General features: G+C 43.9%; 1 protein-coding gene across 2 annotated transcripts in view; it reads left to right on the forward strand.

Annotated features, from left to right (window-relative positions):
• Positions 1-24,860, forward strand: part of IRAK1 (interleukin 1 receptor associated kinase 1) — a 56,182-nt gene that overhangs the window by 28,649 nt on the left and 2,673 nt on the right. Inside the window, exons 5-12 of one of the 2 annotated variants that reach the window (XM_073639842.1) lie at positions 1,772-1,951; positions 2,435-2,499; positions 3,798-3,912; positions 4,868-5,188; positions 7,641-7,709; positions 14,460-14,690; positions 20,252-20,816; positions 22,066-22,191. In XM_073639842.1, coding sequence (XP_073495943.1) covers positions 1,772-1,951; positions 2,435-2,499; positions 3,798-3,912; positions 4,868-5,188; positions 7,641-7,709; positions 14,460-14,690; positions 20,252-20,816; positions 22,066-22,191 — 1,672 coding nt within the window. The remainder of the gene's footprint in view (positions 1-1,771; positions 1,952-2,434; positions 2,500-3,797; positions 3,913-4,867; positions 5,189-7,640; positions 7,710-14,459; positions 14,691-20,251; positions 20,817-22,065; positions 22,192-24,860) is intronic. The other variant, XM_073639843.1, reaches the window with a different exon arrangement.

The raw sequence follows: 24,860 nt of genomic DNA on the forward strand, positions 1-24,860 counted from the left end.
ATAAATGTCCCCAAAGGACAATAAAAAGCTGTGGGGATTATACCGGAATGGTGCTGCTGCAGTGAAGCTAGAGGGGATAAAATATGCTGAAAAGTATTCTGTAAAGAGTAGTGAACTGTATAACCCACTGCTAAATCTGAAGTCAATCATGATAACAGACCACAATCAAACCGCTGTGTAGCCTGAAACTGCAGTCATAGGAAAAAAAAATATATATATATATATATATATATATATATATATATATATATATATATATATATATATATATATATATATATATATATATATATATATATATATTTTTTAATAGTAATAAAATATATATTTAAAAATGTGGATCTAATTGTTTGGACACGTTTGTGAAGAACCTGACGAGACTACACTATACAGACCACAGACTGAAATCCTGTTCTTCAGATAAGCCCAGTAATCTTTTATACATACAGCGCCTTTTATCTTGTTCCATAAATGAATGTGCTGTATTCTGCCTTTGCTGTAGCCGATGCCCGGAGTGATGGCTCATGTCTGCGGTCACATTATCAGGAGATCTAGTAGCCCGATACCTAAAGATTGTACTCTGAGTCATTCCCTTACATCTATAAAAACTTTCTGCCAAGTCCATTTTATCTAATCAGGTTTGCTTTGTGCAGCTCTTGTGCTTTTTTTTGCTTATTTTGTGTATTTTTGGAAAGCATTTTTTCTCAGGTGTCCTTGTAGTTTAGTCTGTGTGAAATCACTTTTTTTTTTTTTTTTACTGAAAAGATGTTAGTTTTGTTTTTGTTATTTTATTTTCCCCCCCATTAACCAATAAAAAGACCCCTAGAAGGTTTTTTTTTTGATTATTTTATTTTTTATCATTCTAATTTATATTCAAATATATCCGTTAAGCACGGAAGCAAAACAGGAGCAAATCGGAAGCATCCGTGTTTCATGGATCCCCATTGACTTTTATGACTTAGTGTGATCTGGAAACGTGGATCAGAATAGGACCTGATCGGAGTCTGACAGGTCTCAAACTAGGATCTGTGATTTTTTTACAAGTGAGCATAGAAATCAATGAATCTCTATGGGTCTAGAAAAAAATCAGAAAGCACATAGATGTTTGTGAATTTTACCATATGCGAGAAACAGACCATTTTTTTTACAGTTGTCATCTTAATTCTATCTTGTTTTTTTTTTTTTTTTTTCTCTTTTGCTTGTTTTATTATCCTTTCTCCTCTGTTTTTTGTTTTTTTTTTCTTTCCTCTCGTCCATTTTCTTTTCACAGAACAGATGTTTGTTTCCCAAGCCAATAAAAACTCCCCTAGAATTTTTATTTTTTATTTTTTATTCACATTTATCACTTAACAGATCGTCAAACAAGGAAGCAGAGATGATAACGAAATGCGTTCTTGTTTCACGGATCCCGATTGACTTGTATGACTGAGTCTGATCAATGCAGATCAGAGTCGGACCTGCACGGAGTGTCGCAGATCAGAGTCGGACCTGCACGGAGTGTCGCAGATCCTTGATTTTCACAGATTTGTGTTTAAATCCATGAAGGCTTTTAGGGTCCGTGTGCTGAGTGGAAAAGCAATCCATAGTACACATTGATTTCACCCAGAGGTGTGACTGTAGCCGTAAACCAGGAACAAGACTGGTGGCTTTGGGTTTCTCAAGTGAATTTATTTTTATTTTTTTAATATTTTCAGACATTCTAAGAATAATGAAATATTATATACTACTAAGTATGTACGGTAATCTATACTGTTCTCATTTTTACCTCCAGGAATCCCCGGTCTCCAGTCATGCCATAGAGCCCTCAAAGCATTTATTGTGGAATTTCCAAGAAGTGACCCAGGGTACGAGAAACTTCTCCCAGTCCTTCCTTATCGGAGAGGGTGGATTTGGCTGTGTATATAAAGCAGTCATTCGGAACACGGTGTATGCCATTAAGCGGCTGAAGCAGGTATGCTGACCGGGGCTTCATACAATGGTTCCTTGTGTAGGGTTATTGTGCACGGAACAATGATCCATGTACGGCCCAGAAACCCAGATAACATGAAGGAATTTTTTTTTTTATTACATATAAAATATAATTCTCACTTTGTGTTTTTAACTTTAATCTAAAATTGAGAGATCACCCGTAAGAATAGTTAAAATTGTTAGTAATTTTATATACACTTTTTTTCTTTTTTTTTTTTTTACCTTGTTCTACTTGTCACTTTGTATCCTGGGATTGTTGCCACACGGATTGTCACCCAGCTTTCTCGGATGCATGAATGGCAAATCTGCCTTGTTCTGCATAAGTAGGTCACTTGGCATGGAGAAGTCTGGCAAAGCTAGGATGTATTGGCATCTAGGACCTGCTGGAAGTGGCTAATGTGAATGGCACTGCCACCAGGTAGTCCACGGTCTAGTGTTAACACCGTATACACTTGTATATTTCTAGGATGCGGAGTTAGAATGGAGCACAGTAAAGAAGAGCTTCCAGACAGAGATAGAGAAGCTGACGTGGTAAGAAATATGGCTGCATTCACACAGATTTTCTCCTGCTTCTGAATTGCCTATAAAAATTGGATCACCAAGCTTCATTTTAACGCTGCCACACACATTAGATGGCCAATTGTTTTTCTGTCTTGTCCATATATAGGAGCTATGATTTCCCAGAGCGCTCCTGTGCTCACTATGAGAAAGCCGCTGTCGGACATGTCTGGCGACGTCTTATCTCCTGGAGGCAATACAGTCAACAGTCTTAAATCGGACACGCCAGATCAATATTTCCCGAGACTATCAATCTTCTGCGCCCCCCCATAGACATTAGACTGTTGGCTGAACCTGTTGATATTGGTGGGTTCAGCCGACATTATTCTAGTGTATATGGGGGGGGCTTTATATTGGGTGGTGGTGGATAATACTTTTGCGCCAGTTGTGATAAACCTTTTCCACTCAGGAATCTGGAGAAAGCTCCTATCAGATCATGATAATGAATATTTTACTGAGATGCAATCAATCTTGCGGAAATGGATTCCATTATTTATATATATTTAAATAATATATATAATTTATTTTATTTATATTATATTATAATATTTTTATTTTAAACCTTTTTTGTGCCTTTTTAGATTCTGCAATCTTTTTAGTTCTTGGTGTCCAGAGTACAAACCTGTGATGGGTTCCAAAATATCCCATTATTTATGTCACTTATTTGGGGCAGGTGACACCTTTTTGCTTCTCCCTCCGCTAGGGTTTGAGTGCAAAAATTAGTTATGGAAAATTGGCAAATCACGATTTTTACCGCAGTCTCGCTTTCATTTCTATTTCTGAGGGTGGAAATCCGAAAAATCCTTCCTGCAGCGTCATCTGGTTTATGTCACATTTGAGTATTTATTGCTATGGTATAGCTGGGCCCATAAGGGAATGTTTTATGGGGTTTTTTTATGTTGTGACTGTTTCTAAGCTTTTCTTTAGGGGCAAAGATTAATTGATCTTTGCCCAGGAGTGGCTCGCTGGCACCCGGACACATCACCCTGTGACACCTTTTCTTAAAATTGTTTCCTTCCCCTTTTTAGAAAGATTGTGAAACTCACAAGATTAAATATATATTTTTTTTTTTCAGAGAAGCGGCTTTCGCACCTTTTTACATGACCATTCATAATGACGGGCACATTTCTAATACGTGTGGATGTAGTTCTCTTTTTTTTTTTTTTGGTAATTTTTAGCTGTCATGATGAATGTGTTTGTTTCATTAGACCGTGTTGTGCAATATGATTTGTTTTCTGGTTGCGGTTGATTTCTCCGCTTTACTTCCACAGTCTTCGCCACCCAAATATCATTGACCTGGCAGGATATTGTATGCAGGGGGAGGAATACTGCCTTATTTATCTGTATCTACCCAACGGCTCGCTGGAAGATAGGCTGCATCACCAGGTAGGATTGGCAAGAAACGGCTGACTGTGAGATTCTATATAATACATGGCTGAGCATGTACAAGGAAATGCACCCGAGAACCAAGTATAAGGTTAAAAAATCGGCTTTATTAGTTCAATCAAAAGGATAGTACCAAGATAAGGATCTAAAAAGGGTGAAGACAGAAAACGACCAAAATGTGGCACCACAAGAGGCAGAATATTTAACATATGTATTATAAAAATAGCGGTAACTTTGGAGTTCAGAGTGTAGCTGTTTGTCCAAAATCAAGGAAGCATCAACACTCTGATATCCCGAGACATTCATAGTAGCATGAACATGTACAAGAATGTGGGTAGTATAACAGTTGTAAGATAGTTCTGAAGGGGACATAATTACCTGAAAGTTGCTGTGCCACCACCCCAATGCGCGTTTCGGCCAAAGTGCCTTCTTCTGAGGGAGTTATAGGATTTATAATACATAGCTATAGATCCATCTTCCTGAAGTTCCAATTGAAATGCTATAATGGCGCCATCTTTTTTTTATGCAGCAGAGTTGCCTTTGGGATTTCTAAAACTAAGCTCCAGGTGCAACTATTACCTTTTGATTTCCTAATAGACTCTTAGAAAACAGCAGTAACCCAACCCCTGTGCCACTTAATAAGGTGACCATCTGGCATCTCATTTTGGCTTGCACGAGGATCGAGTCAGGTCAGACTGGAGCCTTGAGGACCTCCTCCTCCTCCTGGCATCTTCAGCTCTTTTTTTCATTATCCGTCCCGCCGTGAGATCACATGTGCATCACAATGACGTCACTGCAGGTATAAAATCACTGCAAAATAGCTGCAGATGCCCGGAGGTAGGATGAGATTTTCCCCATTTCTAGTATGACCATTAAATTTCACCGAAACGGCAATACTGTTTCACAAAGAATAGACTTGGTATCTAAGCACTGTCATGACCTATCCCTTTCGCAGGGCAGCGTTCCTATTCTGACCTGGAAGCAACGTCTGAGCATCATGCAGGGCGCAGCCTGCGGCATCCAGTTTTTGCACACCCTCAAACCCAGCATCATCCATGGGGACATCAAGAGTTCAAACATCCTTTTGGATCAGGCCTTAGTTGCCAAGTTAGGGGACTTCGGACTTGCCCGCTTCAGCCGATATGCATGCGATGCAGGGAGAAGTCGCACTTTAGCACGGACTAGCACGGTGAGGGGCACGTTGGCGTATCTGCCGGATGAATACGTGAAACTGGGGAAGCTTACGTTTGAACTGGACACCTACAGCTTTGGGGTGGTGAGTAATCCTCAACCCTCTGCTACTTTACACACATATATACAGTGGGTACGGAAAGTATTCAGACCCCTTTAAATTTTTCACTCTGTTTCATTGCAGCCATTTGGTAAATTTTAAAAAGTTCATTTCTTTTCTCGTTAAAGTACACTCTGCACCCCATCTTTACTGAAAAGAACACAAATGTAGAAATGTTTTTAAATTTATTAAAGAAAAACTGCAATATCACATGGTCATAAGTATTCAGACCCTTTGCTCAGTATTGAGTAGAAGCCCCCTTTTGAGCTAGTACAGCCATGAGTCGTCTTGGGAATGATGCAACAAGTTTTTCACACCTGGATTTGGGGATGCTCTGCCATTCTTCCTTGCAGATCCTCTCCAGTTCCGACAGGTTGGATGGTGAACGTTGGTGGACAGCCATTTTCAGGTCTCTCCAGAGATGCTCAATTGGGTTTAGGTCAGGGTTCTGGCTGGGCCAGTCAAGAATGGTCACAGGGTTGTTCTGAAGCCACTCCTTTGTTATTTTAGCGGTGTGCTTAGGGTCAATGTCTTGTTGGAAGGTGAACCTTCGACCAAGTCTGAGGTCCAGAGCACTCTGGAACAGGGTTTCATCCAGGATATCTCTGTACTTGGCCACATTCATGTTTCTTTCAATTACAACCAGTCGTCTTGTCCCTGCAGCTGAAAAACACCCCCATAGCATGATGTTGCCACCACCATGTTTCACTGTTGAGATTGTATTGGGCAGGTGATGAGCAGTGCCTGGTTTTTACCACACATATCGCTTAGAATTATCACCAAAAAGTTCTATCTTCATCTCATCAGACCAGAGAATCTTATTTCTCATAGTCTGGGAGTCCTTTATGTGTTTTTGAGCAAACTCTATGCAGGCTTTCTTATGTCTTGCACTGAGGCTTCCGTCGGGCCACTCTGCCATAAAGGCCCGACTGGTGGAGGGCTGCAGTGATAGTTGACTTTGTGGAACTTTCTACCATCTCCCTACTGCATCTCTGGAGCTCAGCCACAGTGATCTTGGGGTTCTTCTTTACCGCTCTCACCAAGGCTCTTCTCCCACGATTGCTCAATTTGGCTGGATGGCCAGGTCTAGGAAGACTTCTGGTGGTCCCAACCTTCTTCCATTTAAGGATTATGGAGGCCACAGTGCTCTTAGGAACCTTGAGTAATGCAGAAATTCTTTTGTAACCTTGGCCAGATCTGTTCCTTGCCACAATTCTGTCTCTGAGCTCCTTGGGCAGTTCCTTTGAGCTCATGATTCTCAGTTGGTCTGACATGCACTGTGAGCTGTGAGGTCTTATATAGACAGGTGTGTGCCTTTCCAAATCAAGTCCTATCAGTTTAATTAAACACAGCTGGACTCCAATGAAGGAGTAGAACCATCTCAAGGAGGATCACAAGGAAATGGACAGCATGTGACTTAAATATGAGTGTGTGAGCAAAGGGTCTGAATACTTCTGACCATGTGATATTTCAGTTTTTCTTTTTTAATAAATTCGCAAAACTTTCTACATTTTGTTTTTTTTTTCAGTCAAGATGGGGTGCAGAGTGTACTTTAATGAGATAAAAATGAACTTTTTAGAATTTACCAAATGGCTTCAATGAAACAGAGTGAAAAATTTAAAGGAGTCTGAATACTTTCCGTACCCACTGTATTTTTGTATATATACACACTTTGGGTCCATATTACCACTACATGTTGTATTAATCCGTGATATGGAGCCCGTAGTCTTTCCTGTACTTCCAATGTCCCTCTAGTTATTTACAAAGGCACGGGCCAGGTGTTTCTTGCTTCCTAGAGAATCACATAGACCATTTTGCTGGAAAACATGGCTGCATTCTTCCAAAAAAACAAACAAAAAAAAAAAACCTACATCTATCCATAAGTTGTTAGGCATTGTATCACTCTATTAAAGAAAATAGGGCTGAGCTGCAGTATCGCGCACAACCTGCGGCCAGGCATGGCGCTATTTTTGGAAGAAAGCAGCAATGTTTTTCTAATCCCTTTTAAACGGGCGTCCCATAGGTGACGTCTGTCTGCAGGGCGGTAAATGAAGGGCCCCTATTTACCGTTATCAGTGGTTGCTTTGTGGCAAAGCTCAGGTCTCAAATCTCTGGAGATGACTTGGGCGTAATCTGTGCGCAGCACTTCCTCATTTTGCAATGTGCGTCCCCTCCGAGACCACATCCCTGGTCATGGATTTATCTGGGACTGCTGAGCTTGTGGCTTAGATACCATTGTGCTGCCAGGGTCTCTGGGCGTCCTCTGTTCTGGCCGATTACCGTCATGTTTTCCCCCGCTGACTATATGTGCCGTAATTAGCACGCAGATAGATGAATGCAGCTTTTCTCCTGCGCTGACCGCTTTGTCTGACCGCACTTTTTTTTTTTTTTTTTTTTAATTTCTTTTCTCTGTTTACCTTTTTTTTTATTTTTATAGGTCTTACTGGAAATATTGACTGGGAAAAAAGCTGTAGATAACGATAGCAGTTCTCACACTAAATATCTGGTAAGATTCACGTCCTCTTTCTTTCTGAATTTTTGCAGATTTAGCCGCGGGGAGGGGATGAGTAAGTATAATTGAGTGGATTAAAGGGCGTTTTCCCAGAAATTAGTTTTTATGTACGGTCAGAAACGACCTGATGTTGTGTTTTTATTATCTGTAAATTCCTTTAATTAAAAATAATGTTGCTTTATCCTTGGAAAATCACCCAACGAAGTGCAGGCAGCCAAGTGTATCCCTTCTTTGTCGATGCTGCATACTACAGAGGTGGGATTTTATTTCACGACTGGTACAATGGCAAGAGGAAAGGAAAGGATGGTCCCGTACCTTTAGTGCTGGCAGAATGTTTACATAGAGGAACCGCCCACTTAAAAGCACTTGCATGGTGGAATACCGGCTCAGTAGGAAGTCTATGGGTGCACACACTTATGCACAGTGCTTTGTTTGTCTTAGTGTCATAGACCTACAGCTCATTTAAAGGGATACAACCTATTTTAAAAAATAAGGTGCCTGTCAGGAAAAAGAAAAAAAAAATTATCTGCAGCCATGAATGTAATCTGCATGTAAATATTAAATATGGGGCAATCTAATTGAAAATGCAGCTGCAGGGAGAAAATGAGGTTCTGTTCTCTCTGCAGCTGCTCTGTTCCAGTCATTGGAGTGGTGCAGGGGGCTGTAGGCTTTCACTCATCGCTGCTTGCTGACTGACACCTGACGGCACATGCGCTGCAGACTGTCACTGATGGATTGGCTGACTTGATTACTGCCTCGCTCGCTGTGTACGAAGCGCAGACTGGCACACAGCTTTCGTGCCTCCCTGATGACTGGAAGCGGTTGGCGAAGGGGAGAATATAACTTGGTTTTCCCTTCACCCATGACTGCACACCTGGGAGAGGGATCTGCGCCACCAAGGACAGGAAACCGTCTGAAATAAAAGGGTGGTACCTCTCCCCCGCATCAGTTGGTTTCCTGTCCTTGATGAGGACCTTTGTAATGGATTACGGCAGTGAAAAGATCAAGACTCACCCAGGCCTGTCCGGAAGAACGGGCTGCGTGCCTGTGGCGCCGGCCATCAGGTATCTGGAGGCTCCGTTCACAGGTCCCCTGGGGGCTTGGTGCGCGGGCAGCAGAGACAAGTCCTGGGCTGCTTTCAGACCGCTGCGCCGCCCTCCCCTTGCCACACCACCCCAGCTCTGCTCTCCACTAGTCTCAGGGGAGGTGTCGGACGCAAGATGGCAGGGTCACTCAGGAACAGAGGCCCGGTCGGCTTTCACGAGGAGGGCAATCGTCTGAGGACCAGAGGAGGCGGACCCTGAAGATGGTTCTGGCCCCCCTTTTTAAAGGAGGCCAGTAGAACAGAAGGCTGCTCATGCTTGTCTGGTCAGCATGGAAGACCAAGACAATCAGCAGCTGCAGCGACCCTTAGCTCGCCATCAGTGAGGCAGCCACTTGAGTGGCAGGAGCAGCAGCCGTTCCAGCCAGAGGAGCAGAGCTTCACTCCTCAGTGTCCAGAAGGGATGCGTCTCCTATCCTGCAACATCCTCCGAATCCGGTATCCTCAGTGAACAGCAGGGCTGAGTGATCTTTGTGTATGACACCATTTTGTTAAGTCCCCTTATTGTTTGTGTAATCCTCAGGTGGGACCTTAGCAAGCCATCGCCAAGAAGCGGAACAGAGTGCGCACTATGCAAAAACCTGCTAGCAGTGGACTGGCAGAAAGAGCTCTGCTCAGACTGCATTCACAGGACTTATTAGTGAGGGGGCCCCTGACTTTACAGCAAGCCTCAGGTCCTTCATCAGATCTGAAGTGGAGGCTCCCGGACAACACTGTTAAATAAAAGAAAGACCTTTTAAGGAAATTTCTTCTGACCCTGACTCCTCCATTATCGGAAGGGCAATATCATAGCGAATCCTCATCCTCCTCGGACAGTGACGAGGGGCAGACCGTGTTTCCCAGTAGAGAATACAGACACGTTAATAAAAGCCATTCGGTCCACAATGGGCTTGAAGGAGGACAAAACAACTACGTCCCTAGAGGAGGGGGATAGAGAAGAAGAAAAATGCATCTTTCTGGTAAATACAAAGGTTCAAGCAAACATTAATAGAGTGGAGGAAATCTGAGAAAACTGTTGCCTTGCCCTCACCCTCAAAAAGGAAATATCCTTTCAAGGAGAAAGACTAGGAGTCATGAGATAACATCCCTAAAATCGATGGCACTGTATCCAGGTTATCAAAGAGGTTAGCACTACCCTTTGAGGATTCAGGGGGTACTCAGAGATCCCTTAGATAAAAAGGTAGATACATTTCTAAGGCATACATGGGAGGCGGCGGCAAGAGGTCTGAAACCAGCGATTGCCAGAACTTGCACCGCCCGTTCCCTTGTGGTTTGGTTGCAACAGCTGAAAGATAAGAAAATCTCAAGAGATAGGATTTTGTGACTTGTCTAACCTACTCTTGTTGCATGGTGCTGCAGCATTTCTAGCGGACACATCCGCCGATTCTGTAAAACTAGCCGCTACATTGGCCCGATTATCAAATACAGCAAGACGAGCCTTATGGCTCAAAGGATGCCCGGGGGACCTACAGTAAAAAAAAATAGACTGTTCCATACCATGTGATGGCCAATTTCTATTTGGAAAGAAGATGGATGGCTTGTGAAAACTTATTTTCGGAAGAGAAAATTTAATAGAGGACATCCTCCGAGAGGAAAAAAGGAAGTGGGAGTTTAAGAATTAAAAGGGAATCTGGGTACATGTTCGGAGGTCCCTCCTCCACTTCCAAAAAATCCTCCCAATGACGCCATGCCAGAAGTAGTGGGAAGGCTGTCCCGCTTGATTCAGGCCTGGGAGAACATCTCCTCCAGCACCTGGGTCCTGGATATAGTGAGGGAAGGCCTAAGAATAGAATTCTACAGTCGGCTGCGTCAATCATTTGTAACAGCCCCCATCAGAAAGTCGCCGGAAGAACAGCTTGCCCTGGAAACAGATCTTAGGCTTAGTAGAGAAGGAAGTCCTATGCGAGATCCCGGACAAACAAAAAGGAAGGGGATTTTATTCCCCCCTCTTTTTGCTATAAAAAAAAAAAAAACGAAACGGATGGCTCATTCAGGAGCATCATAAAACTGAAGTCTAAATCGCTAAGTAAAAAGTCAAACGTTCAAGATAGTCTGTGAATACGACCAGACAGCTGTTTTATGGTTGTAATCGATCTAAATGATGCTTACTATCACATCCCAATTCATCTGGACCATCAGAGATTCCTAAAAGTGGCTCTATACATAGAAGGAAGGATCAGACCTTTTCAATTCAGAGCCCTTCCGTTTGGGTTGTCAGTTTCTCTGAGGGTATTCACCAAGTTGATAGCAGAGATGACAGCTTTTCTACGCATCCGAAACAGTCGTCATTGCTTACCTAGACTACTTCCTCGTAGTAAGGAAGTCCAGAGAAGAGGTGACAGTTGTCTTACAAAACCTGGGCTGGATGGTGAACACTCAAAAATAGAGACTAGAACCCGCAAGAGTTCAGACCTTCCTGGTTCTTGTCCTGATATCAGAGCTTCAGACTTATGTCCTACCCGAAAAAAAGGAAACAAGGTTGTAAGTTTGGTCTCGGCAGCCATAGAGCTTCCAAAAATGACTTTAAGAAAAGCTATGACCATGTTAGGAAGCCTAACATTCTGCATCTCGGCAATCAAATGGGTCCAATTCCACACGAGAACTCCTACTGGGAAATCCTGTCTGCACAAAGATTGCTAAAAGAGCGTTTAGAAGGGAAGGTGGATCTCTCTTTAGAGAGCAGAAACTCGCTCTCATGGTGGTCTAAAGGCAAATTTAGCTTCAGGGGTCCAATGGGTGACACCAATAAACAATATAATAACAACCGATGCAATCAGCTCAGGTTGGGGGGCACATCTGAGGAGCCATACAATTCAGTAGTCTTGGACATCCCTCGAGAAAGTAAAGTCATCAAACCTAAAAGAATTTTGGGCAGTGGGAAACTCTCTCTAGAAGGCTTTCTCCCTCTCTTCCTGGGTCGCCATGTCCGAGTTATGTCAGACAACCGAGCTATGGTGGCATATATAAACCACCTGGGGAAAACGAGGTTGCACTTGCTAATGGAAGCAGTGAGCAGACGCTTTCCAGTAGTAGAGCATCATCTTCTGTACCTTACAGCACTACACCAAGACAGACTTTCTAAGCCGCAACAGGCTGAAGCATGGAGAATTCAGCTATGGGGGTTGTCTGAGATAGATGTGTTTGTCGACAAACACAACAGGAAGGTAAAAAGATTCTGTTCATTAGACCCAAGGGAAAACCCGTATGCCGTAGATGCCTTCCAGATTCCCTGGGACTTCGAGATTGCTTATGCCTTCCCTCCGATAGTGATGATTCCAGCAGTTGTGAAAAAGATCAGGGAGGATCAGGCGAGAGTGATTCTTATTGCCCCTTTCTGGCCAAAAAGACCATGGTTCTCCCTACTAAGGATAATGTCACTATCAGATCCATGGATCCTACCGGAGATCCCGGACCTTCTTGCACAGGGGCCAATATTCCACTCTCAAGTAAAGGGCTTCCATCTAGCAGCGTGGAATTTTGAAAGGGTGATATTGAGTAGCAGAGGGTTTTCACCAGACTTGGTTTCCACTCTGTTAAAAAGTAGAAAACATAGATCAACTAGAATTTACGGCAGGACATGGAAAAAATTCCTAGAATTTTTAGGGAAACCGTTGAGTCAAAAGCCTTCAGTCGGTCCCATCCTGGAGTTTCTGCAGACTAGGTTCGAACTAGGGTTAACTACTAGTACGCTTAAGGTCCAGGTATCTGCTTTTGGTGCATTATATAGTTGTAACCTTGCAGCCAATAAGTGGATTTTAAGGTTTTATAAAATCCTTTGATGGTTCCAGGCCAGTCCCAGTCCCTAGGGTCCCCCCATGGGATCTGAACCTGGTGTTTGAATCACTTACCAAAGACCCATTTGAGCCACTACAGGAGTTGTCGGCTAAATACCTTACCTTCAAAACGATCATTTTGGTAGCTTTGACATCAGCCTGTAGTGTAAGTGATATGCAGACCCTTTCTATAAATCCTTTTTATACACATATATGAGGATAGTCAGTCATGTTAAGACCTGATTCAGCTGATCTCTCCAAGATAGGATTGAAATTTCATCGGAGTCAAGAAATTGTTCTGCTCTCTTTTTGTAACAACTCTAAAAATCCAGGGGAAGAGCGATATCCTCATCTTGATATTAGAAGGCACCACTGTGAGATGGATTAACTCAGCAAGCGGTGCTCCGATCCCTGACAGCATCAAGGCTCACTCCACCAGAGCAGTGGCTACCTCCTTGGCAGAGAAGGCGGAGGTATCGATGGATCAAGTTTGTAGAAACAACCTGCTGGTCTTCACCATCTACCTTTTTTAAACACCTGTAGGCTGGACCTATCCTCCTCTACTACCTTAACCTTTTGGTAGAAGGGTACTGCAAATGGTGGTACCTCCCTAAGGTGTTTCAATTCTCCAAAAATCTCTTGGGTGTGCTGTCACAGGTGAAGGGAAAACACCAAGGTTACTTACCGGTAGCTGGTTTTTCCAGAACACCTTTTATATCCCCCCCCCCCCACACACACACACACTTTCTCACCATATGGGTGTGCACTATAGTGATGTTGGTTGTATATAATTTTTTTTTTATGGAGATCCTCTCATGTGCTGTAGCCAACTGATGCAGAGGAGAGGTACCGCCCTTTTATTTCAGAAGGTTTCCGGTCCTTGGTGGGCGGATTCCTCTCTCAGATGTGCTGTCATGGGTTCTGGAAAAAACAGCCTACCTGTAAGTAACCTTGGTGTTTTCTCCCTACAGCTGCACTTCCAATTAGTCTGCCCCATGTTTAAAACTGTATTTACCTGCAGGTTTTCTTATTAAGGCTGAGTTCACACAATGAGATTTTTGGGCTGATTTTATGATGCAATTTTTTTGAATGATAGAAGTCTCTGAGGTTGCATTGCGTGAACACTGGGTACTAAGGATAGACTGGTAATGTGGCCGTACAGATGCACGAGCTGAAGTCCTGGCATAAATGTCACATGAGTCAGTTGTAATAACTGGTCCTGTGGCTCCTATCTCCACTTATCGCATATTTAATAGACGTCTTTTTGTTTTCTGGGAAAAACCCTTTAAGTGAAGTTCAGCTCGAGTGCGGCTGCACTGTTGGAGAGCTCCAGTCATAATGGTAAAGAATGGTATGTGTGTGGGCGCTGGACGAGATATCGATCACTTTTGCAGCAGTAGATTTGTGTTGGGGAGGATGCATTCTGCATACTAAAAGGTCATGGGATTATTTCATATGAATGACGGTTTACACTATTTACCATATGATTGGTGCACTACTTTGTATATCTAGCGAGCAGGTCTGCTGATTTATAAGCCAAGTACATAAAATGTTATAATTATAGGCTTGGTCCTCTGCTGATTGCCCTTTACCACTTTGGCTCTGGCACTGCTTATAACATTCCTTGTCCAGTAGGGGGCAGCAGAGTACTAATAGCTCAGAATGAATAAACTGACTTTGGTTTTGCAACCAGCGGCAGTCACAATCCAGCATAACGGATCAGCGCTGCGACCAATAGTCATTTCCTTCAGGGAAAATTATCATTGTATTTTCTGGTTTGTGAGAATTTAGACGTATCTTACGACAAATTGTTTATGTTCCTGGTGTATTTATATAATGAGACTTTGTTTGTTTGTTTTTAATTGTCAGAAAGACATTGTGAACGAAGAGGAGAGCGATCAGGAGGCTGAGGGCAGTAGTCCGCAAGGAGCGACCAGCATCAGAAGTGCAGAAAACAAGCTGTCTAGAACCGCATCTCGCATCTGCCGGCATCATCTGGACTTCCGGATAGGACGTTGCCCTGCTGATGTCGCACAAGAACTTTGTTTTTTGGCATGTCGCTGCTTGGGGCGACACAAGAAACGTCCCGGCATGGTGGAGGTAACTGACAAATACTCTGATGTGATTTCTGATTTGTAATGCTCCTAACATATGGCTGCCACCAACATCTGCCTGGCGGCAGCCAATGTCCGGCTGCGTAGCTTAACAATCAGCGGCTGCTGATTGGCTGCAGCGCTCACATGGCATAACATTCAGTGGACGCTGATGGGCTGCAGTGCTTGTGTGGCATAATTTGTGGATGCTGATATGTTGTAGTGCTCACATGGCATAACAATGAGCGGACGCTGATTGGCTGCAGCGCTTGCTAGGCATTAACATATCACAAAAGCAGTGGTAAACCCAACACCCCTACATTGCTAAGATTGCACAAGTGCAGGCGGGGATTTTATAATGTTTTTATTATTTTACATGGGGAACTAAAGCATTTAAGAAGGTGTTGTCCATCCTAGTAGTGGACAACTCTTTTAAGAAGAAACTTAGTTTTCTAAGCACCTTTCCTTTAAAGAGTCATTCTTTTTCACTACAGTAATACCATCACTCTCTGATCAGTGGGTGTCCGACCTTTGTGTCCTACACTGATCTGGAGAATGTAGGGGCTACGACGCTAATTTTGTGCCGTTCCCCCTTCTGGGTTTGTGCTCCTGGATGCCGACTTTGCATAAAACTGGAGTTGGCCCAATTTATTTGTATGGAGCCGCAGTGTCCTGCACCGTCGCAGGCAGCAAATCCATGACTACTACAAATAATCACCAAACCCAATGAAATAAAATACGGCCAATTTAAAGGCATTTCCATTTTCATAAAATTCCTGTTCTGCAACTGTTAAAAAAAAAAAAAAAAAAAAAAAAAAAAACTGTGCTTGACTCATTCTTACCAGGTCCAGCACGGAGTTTCCGCCATTGCTCCCTGTGTCAGTTATTATCTGAATCGCTTACATCACATCAATGGCACCAGCTGCTGAGGTCATTGAATGACACCTGGAACAGCGGCGGAGATTCAGCTCTGGACCTGGGGTGGGTGATTAAGTCCCTTTTTTATTTTTTCCAATAAATTGTACCTTTTTAAAATTAAAACTGCATCCTCCAGACCACAAAAAAGCTGGATTATCAAAAATGCCAGACTATATGAATGAAAACGTATTGACCACACACTTGTCCTCTGCGACGATCCCTTCACTGATGGGATTCTTGTGTGGCCTTCAGGGCTACCAACTTTACAAGTTCCCCTATTTATTTCCATTTTGGATTTCTGGACCATCCGGTGCTAAAATGTACACAACATGCACAGACATACTGCAAAACGTCTTTTTGAAGGAAAAATAAGAAATCTCTTTTCGGCATTGATTTGAGACCTCCTTTTCCTTTGGTTACAGAAGGTCCGTATCAGGCGGAGGTCTTTATTATGTGTTCAGCAGCAGCTGAGGCAGAGAACCGTATAATACACTTTCTATCTGCTGAAGAACCCTTATTTGGAGAAAGATGGCGCACATTTTCATTTGGTTTTGGTATTTCCTGCAGAAGTGATCTGTGATGGACCACTGCTGCAGGAAGAGATAAGCTTCGTCCATGGAGGACACTCTTCTATTTTAAGCCCCTTAACTACTACCAATATGCCTTTTTTTCCAACCATTAAGATTCCCTACTTTATATCTCGTGCTTTTATGCGGGGCTGTGGAGTCGGTAAGCTAAACCTCCGACTTCTCAATTTCCATGACACCGACACCGACTCCTTCACACATGGCTCATGTTTAAGTGATAAATTTACTGTAGTAGAATGGTAATATCAGGCTTTTAATCATCATTATTATGATACAATAATCAAGCTATTTAGATAGAACATAAAATATATTTATTGGAATACAACTTTAGAACAAAACTTTTGCATATTTACAATTTATTATACACTATGTACTAAGTGGTGTGTGTGTGTGTGTGTGGTGACAGTTTTCAACAAAAACGTACTTAATAACATTTGTGCAGTCTATGAATTTGTTCTGAGAAATAGTATCGCCTCCATCAGATCCTCCTTCATAGATGACCTCAAATCTGACCTAATCATTTTAAGGCTAGAGAACAACCTCTCTACACTAACTTGGGTTGGTGGCAAAGCAGTAACCACATGGGCAACATCTCTAACAATTTCAGGGAATTGCCTCGTGCACAGTCAGTTTTGATGAACCATTGAACTCTCCTACTTCGATTGAACTCTTCTACTTCTTTGAGAGAAAGTGAAAAATTTGGTAATTCCACAATTGCCCCTTTTCCAGCACGTCTCTTAAAGATGGAATCAATTTTAGGGGTTCTGGCAGCAATAACCAATTTCCTCACTTTTGCTAATCAGAATTGCAGCATGTCCCTCTTGCAGACTATCTCTTGTTGCCAGCTGCAGTGTGCGCACAACACAGCGCATGTAATGAATAGGAAAGAGGTGTGAAGCAGCTTCAACAAGATCATCTAATTGTAAAGAATCCTTTTGCTGTTTTTCTGTAGTAATATCTGTTTTGTTCCTCTGTTATGGGAACAGGACTGTGGCCTTCCATCTCCAACATACTGAATCTGAAATGTTCTTCTAGCTGCTGTTCACCTTCATTATTCTCATTCATCAGTTTAATTGTACTTATGTTTGAAGCATTATCAGTTATAATATCAAGAACCTGTTCCTTTTTGTTCTTAATCCTGCTTTCCTGTTCACTCCAGCAGTTCTGAGATGAGTGCAGGCATTCCTTCCCTGTGTTTGTTTTTTTTTCCCCCTTATCTGTAGAGGAGGAGCTTCATTACTTTTGTGCATAAACTGCAGCACAGATTCATCTCCGCTAAAAGTCTAGACCCTTAGATCAGGAATAGGACAGACATTTACAGGACATTTCACAACTTTCCCAAATTCTTATGAAAAAATATTCTCCCCAAACTGCATTGAACTACTGTACCCAATTTATTATATATTTTAGGTGGAGTTAGTATAAAATGGACCAACTCCGATTCCACCAAAATGAACACCGACTCCACAGCCCTGCTTTTATGGCCATCTAGAATTAATGCTGCATGTGTGTCCTGTCCTCCACCTGCTCTAACGGATGGGATCAGAGGTATCTCTGATCCCTGCTGTGGTCGAAAGTGACCATGGTCATAGGCGGATTATAATGAGGGCAATCCGGGCTACCGCCCGGGGCCCCGAGCCTGCAGAGGGCCCGCGGCTCCGGGCGGGGTGTCTAATGCCGGATTGCCCTCATTATATGTGCGGGCCGCCGCGGCACATTCCGGTAGCAGTGGCGGGAGGGGGGGCCCCAGACCGCTCCCCCAGCAGCGGCCGCCGCTACTTCTTCATCGGCCGGGCCAGCACTGCAGCAGTTAACTTCCCTGTGCTGGCCCGGCCGCGTCACTGCTAGGAGACACAGCCCTGTGCGCGGCCGTGTCTCGTAGCTGTGACGTCACGCAGTGTGCGCCCGACCTGCACTGCTGCAACGGAGAAGTCAGAGCAGGCAGGAGGAATGGAGCCGGGGGATGGTGAGTCTGTGTGTGTGTGTGTGTGCAGATATCATTGTGTGATGTCTGTTTATATGTATTTTTGTGTTTCAAATGTGTTTGTGTGTATGTATATGTCTGTATATGTTTGTGTGTGTGCGTGACTGCGTGCGGCCTCCTGCTGAGTATAATTGGCGCCGTGCGGCCTTCTTGCTGTCTCTGGGGGGGGCGCCGTGCAGCCTCCCGCTGTGTATAGATGGCGCCGTGTGGCCCTCAGCTGTGTATAGATGGCGCCGTGCGGCCCCCTGCTGTGTATAGATGGCGCCGTGCGGCCCCCTGCTGTGTATAGATGGCGCCGTGCGGCCCCCTGCTGTGTATAGATGGCGCCGTGCGGCCCCCTGCTGTGTATAGATGGCGCCGTGCGGCCCCCTGCTGTGTATAGATGGCGCCGTGCGGCCCCCTGCTGTGTATAGATGGCGCCGTGCGGCCCCCTGCTGAGTATAGATGGCGCCGTGCGGCCTCCTGCTGTGTATAGATGGCGCCGTGCGGCCTCCTGCTGTGTATAGATGGCGCCGTGCGGCCTCCCGCTGTGTATAGATGGCTACGTGTGCTCAATATTGAGTCATACAATTAATGTAAGGCTGTGTGCCCACGATACAGAAATGTTCCGGATTTTTTTTGAGCGTTTCTGCATCTCCCTGGCAGAAAAAAACGCATGCGGATTGTACATGTGGATTTTACATGCGTTTTCATGCCAGGGACATGCGGATGTGAAGCGTTCTTCACTTGCATTTCCGCATGTGGGTTGACAAGCGCTTTCCAAGCGATTTTAGCATCACTTGCAAAGTACTTGTCAACTTGGTCACACTATATAAATCCATGCAACCGGCATGGATTTATATAGTGTGACCATAAAAGAATGGTAAAAAATATATACTTACCTTCTGATGGCCTGCCGACGTCAGCGGTCGCATGACCCGTCACATGACTAAATGACGTCACGGCAGGTCCTTTTCAGACCATCGCGAGCTGCCGGCAAGCCAGGACGTAAGAATAATATTTATTTTTTATTTTATTCTTTTTTTACAGGTTCTATGGTACCCGGGTCCGGAGGAGAGTCTCCTGTCCTCCACACCCGGGTACCATCCGCACATTGAAATGCATGGATTCTGCATCTACAGATGCAGTGATGCGGATTCCATGCGTTCTAATGCAAGACAATGGCGGCGAAAACGCCTCGCTTCCGCAAAATAATTGGTAATGCTGCGGATTTTTCCGCAATGATAATCCGCAGCGGAAATTTCCGCAGCATGTGCACAGCAGATGCGGATTATCATTGGGGAACATGGCAGGCCTTCTACCAAGCGTTTTTTAAGCGTTTCTGCAGTGGAATTACCGCTGCGGAAACGCTTAAACGCATAGTGGGCGCACAGCCTAAAAAAAAATATAATTAATATTGTGCCAAATTAATATCACATGAGGGGGATCATGTGACATGTCACGTGATAAATCAGGTGTGTGTGTATGGGGGGGGGCCCGCGCCTTCTAAACTGCCCGGGGCCCTTGCTACTCTTAATCCACCCCTGACCATGGTAAATGAGGTTTTACAGAGAAGAGGCTACCTGGCTAAGACCACTGCTGCGGTGCGTATGCAATTTACTGCTTATTAAGGTTTGCAGCTGTTTTTGAAATATTAACACTTTTTTTGTTTACTGCTTGTTGCGTTCGAGACCGACCACCACTGCGGTCGATCTTGTAAGCACTGTGCTGCTGCTGGGTAGGCTTAGGAAGTAACAGTGTGCTCCAGTGATCATGACAAGCTTAAACACCCAGTTTATGAGCTCCATAGAAAAGAGCTTGTAAGCACTGTGCATGATCTGACTAGCATCAGTGGTCGGTCTCCAAGGCAACAAGCTGTATACAAAAGAAAAGTGCTAATATCTGAAGTACGAATGAAAATTTTAATAAGCAGTAAATTGCAAAATTACTTTTATTTACCAGCACTGTCCAACAATATCCATTAATGAACATCGGAATAACCCCTCTAAGGCACAGAATGCATCCAGGAATAGATATTATTATAGCTTTGTTCATATAAGAATTGACATTATTTCCCTTTTTGCCATATTGGATTTTCAGGTGTTCAATGAAGTCACGAGATTGCAGAGCCTTCTCTTGCCCGCTTCGGAGACAGAACACAGTGATGTGCAGAGCTCTTTTCTTCCCGACCAGCAGGATTCTTTTCCTCCATTGCTGGATCTTCTTTCCAGTCTGCAGCCTTCGGTACTTACCCCCCAGGAAAACACTGACAAATTTACTCCATACGGTACTTCTATAGACGCTCCCGCATTAGGCAGCGTCCGACCTTACAGCCACAGTGCCTTACAGTTTGATGGCAAATTGGTCGATTTCTGCAGTATTTCTTCATGTGAAAGTCTAAGGACATGTCGGAGGACTCCAAACTTACCCGAGGAGAGCGATGAAAGTGTCTCGGTTTCATCCTTAGCTGCTGCTTCACCAGAACTTGCATTTGGTCACATCCCGGACCAACAAGAGCTGCGCTCCTCATCGCACCCCAGAGCTCTGCAGTGCCGGAGCACAGTGCTGCAAACCTCGGACCTGAACTCTTCTGCTGGGCAAGGTAGTAGCATCCAAGAAGGCAGCAGCTCGGCATCCGGGGACTCACAAGGTTTGCACGATACAGGTCATTAATGTGTAATAAACCAACAAGACAGATATTGATCTCCCCCTTGTAATGACAGCAAGCAGAGATCTTGATAACTCAGTGCTCAAGTGTAGTACACGGAGAATAAAGGGGTTTTGTGACTCAAGCAAATGAATAAAGTTGAGCAACAAGATTTACTGGATCAGTCAGTAGTAAATGACCACTGCACCAGATCTCCATGATCCTCCTCCTACCTGTGGCATACTCGGTGCCTCTTCTGATTTAGTCGGCTTGACCTCATTGTTGGAGCGTAACACATGCATGACACCGCTCTAGTCCTACTAATCAGAAGAGGCGTCAAGGATGCCGGTGGGAAGGAGAAGGTTCGCAGGACTTTGGCCTGACCGCCACGAACAACTACAGGTCCTGAGAATCTTTGCTCTGCTCCAAAAATGAAGCTTAAAGGGGTTTTCAGAGAAATAATAAAGGAACCTATATTTTCCTGATAAACTCAGAACCATGACTCCCATGCCCCTCAAACCAGTCGCTGCAAGAGAATGACACAAATCCAATGAGGGCAGAGGTTGGTTGCCAGACTCTCGTGGGTAGGTGGCACATGATCTCTGCAGGAAAAGAAACCAAAACCGGTGGGAGCACCACAACGGCAATGCGGGATTTATCAGCTGAGTATTCGTTTCCCTTGTTTTGCAGAGGAGTCTATACTCGCCTGATAAATCCAGCTCTGCTGCAGTGGTCCTCCTTGATGTGGTTTATTTGGTCTCTTGCAGCATTCACATGCCGTCTACCCACGACACTTTGGCAGCCAATCTCTGTTTTCAGTGGTCTTGTGCCAATCACCCCTGCAGGGACCGGTGGGGAGACATCGGAGTTACGGCACTAATATAATCGGATTCTGATTCTTCTGTTTTATACAATTTTCTTACTTTCTGCACATATTTTGTTTTGCAATAATTGCCAAAGAGCCTTTAGATAATGAACGACGTGGTGGGGGTTATCGGAGATCTTTTCTGTCATTTTTGTTTTCCATGTGATGGGGGGTTGTTCTGTGTTTGCATCACTTTTTTTATTTCCTCTCTCTCCACTTTCGATAGTTATCTCATGATTGTGAGAAGAGTTTATTAAACATATTGTATTGTTTGAGAAAACAGAACATTCTCATCCAGCGCGAGAGCTCTGCATCGACCTCCTCTAGAGAAATGCTTTTTACTTTTGTGTAGAGTAGGACCCAGTACTTCTGTGTCGCTAAACGGCCTGGTTCTTCTTCCAGCTATCTCCATGCCACATCACCAGATCATCGTGAATCCTGCCAAACAGAGATTTGTGGAGCAGCTGGCGCTGTACGACCAGGGGAAAATAAACAGCCTAGAACTGCTGTACTCTGGAACAAGTCCAGGTAACCCGCTCCGCAGTTTCTTCTGACCCTTCCAGAGAGAAGACTTCACACGCTGAAGCTGCTCTGCTTTACTCAGTATAGACATGTCCTGGCCAGCACTTTACAAACGTTTCTGTCTCGCGAGGAATATCTAGAACTTAACTCTTTGATATGTAGGCCTCTAATTGTAAAAAGGGGAAATAATGACAATGTAAAAATGTTTCACTATGTGCCATGGTCCGTTCTTTTGTGGGGCTTATGAGCGCTCACGCTCTGTAGGGAATAAATCCAGATTAGCATGGCCAATTTTATATACCCTCGTTCATAGCTGATATATTTTGTGTATATATCCCATTAGATAATGTCTTGTCGGCCCCCAAGATTGGTGTTTAGGGCCCATTTAGACAAGCCAACAGCGACTGTTAAGATATGATCGCTCTGCATGGAGCCAATCATCGTCTAAAGCACACATGTCAAACTTTGGCCTGTGGGCCAAATCTGGCCCACAGGATGAGTATATTTGGCCCGCGATGCCAGGCGGGGCCATTATTCTATATGGAGGGCTATGTGGGGCCCATTATACTGTATGGAGGGCTATGTGGGGCCCATTATACTGTATGGAGGGCTATGTGGGGCCCATTATACTGTATGGAGGGCTATGTGGGGCCCATTATACTGTATGGAGGGCTATGTGGGGCCCATTATACTGTATGGAGGGCTATGTGGGGCCCATTATATTGTATGGAGGGCTATGTGGGGCCCATTATACTGTATGGAGGGCTATGTGGGGCCCATTATACTGTATGGAGGGCTATGTGGGGCCCATTATACTGTATGGAGGGCTATGTGGGGCCCATTATACTGTATGGAGGGCTATGTGGGGCCCATTATACTGTATGGAGGGCTATGTGGGGCCCATTATACTGTATGGAGGGCTATGTGGGGCCCATTATACTGTATGGAGGGCTATGTGGGGCCCATTATACTGTATGGAGGGCTATGTGGGGCCCATTATACTGTATGGAGGGCTATGTGGGGCCCATTATACTGTATGGAGGGCTATGTGGGGCCCATTATACTGTATGGAGGGCTATGTGGGGCCCATTATACTGTATGGAGGGCTATGTGGGGCCCATTATACTGTATGGAGGGCTATGTGGGGCCCATTATACTGTATGGAGGGCTATGTGGGGCCCATTATACTGTATGGAGGGCTATGTGGGGCCCATTATACTGTATGGAGGGCTATGTGGGGCCCATTATACTGTATGGAGGGCTATGTGGGGCCCATTATACTGTATGGAGGGCTATGTGGGGCCCATTATACTGTATGGAGGGCTATGTGGGGCCCATTATACTGTATGGAGGGCTATGTGGGGCCCATTATACTGTATGGAGGGCTATGTGGGGCCCATTATACTGTATGGAGGGCTATGTGGGGATCACAGTTGGAGAATCCTACTGTGATAGGGTTGCCATACTTTGCCGGGGGAGGTTTTGGTGGGGTACAGTAGGGTCATCATACCGTGTGTGTGGAGGAATCCACTGGGGGGGGTGTCTTACTGTGTTTGGGGGGCACTTTTGGTGGCATCATTCTTTATGATCTGCATTACTTAAGGTTTTTATCCTTTATTACTTATTTAAATTAGGCAATTGGACCAAATGCTTTTTACTGCTCTTACATATCATATTATTATAGTTCAATGTGCTAAGATTTATTAATTTAAAATGTACTATGTTCATGGGACAACCCCTTTAAGTCTATTTCCATATGAAAGGGTTCATCGTTAGATTTGATAAGGAAAAATTGTAGACCTTTTTAATAAATATCAAGGCTAGCCTGCAACTTTGTCCAAGCTTTTAATTTTAGCCCTCTGTGTCTGAGTTTGACATCCCTTGTCTAAAGGGAATGTGCCACCAGAAAATGATGTAATGGTTAAATTAAGTGTTTTTTTTTTTTTTTTTTTTATTATTACTTAAAAAAAATATTGTCTATACAGGCCCATTACATTTTCATGCATATAGAATATCATGTTCTCGGCAGCACACGTCCTCTTTACACAGAAGCTAGCTGGCTTATAATTTAGAAATAATCATGCCCGAAGATGAGCGTTTTGCTCCTTCGTTGGGAATTTGCCGGCCTTTATAGACAGGCCAATTAATCTTGGAAAAACAACTTTCCAAGGATTATCAGCCAGTCTGAAAGGAACCTCAAACTTTAAAAGGTGGCATCACTTACGTGGCTCTTTCCACATGTTCTGAAAACAGCCATGCAGAAAAATAAAAAAAAGAATAATTCTCTGAGGGCCAAGACTGGTGGTTGCAAATTTTAAGGCACCCTCTGGTGAATAAAAATTTCGCATAACAGAGAGAATGTAGATTAATGTATCTGATGCCCTTTTTATTATGGATCCAATGATTCCAGGTCCCTTCCGCATTCATCTAAAATGACTGTTCACTGCATTAGTTACGTGAGACAGTCTCTCTGCTTTATTCAGAACCACTTTTTGATTTTCACGACCTTTTTGAAAACTGACAAGAGGGATGAGATCTTATAAATATTAACATAGTCCTAATTTCTGCTTCTGGGATGGTTGTAGTGAAAAATAACCTTCCGTTAAGACCTCTGACTGGTTGGTGAGGGGCATAGGGTCAGACGACTCACTGTACAGGACGTTATCACTTTTGGC

This window comes from Phyllobates terribilis, unplaced genomic scaffold, assembly GCF_046119375.1.
Source record: "Phyllobates terribilis strain yellow unplaced genomic scaffold, ASM4611937v1 Scaffold_7__3_contigs__length_470593459, whole genome shotgun sequence".
Lineage (NCBI taxonomy): Eukaryota > Metazoa > Chordata > Amphibia > Anura > Dendrobatidae > Phyllobates > Phyllobates terribilis.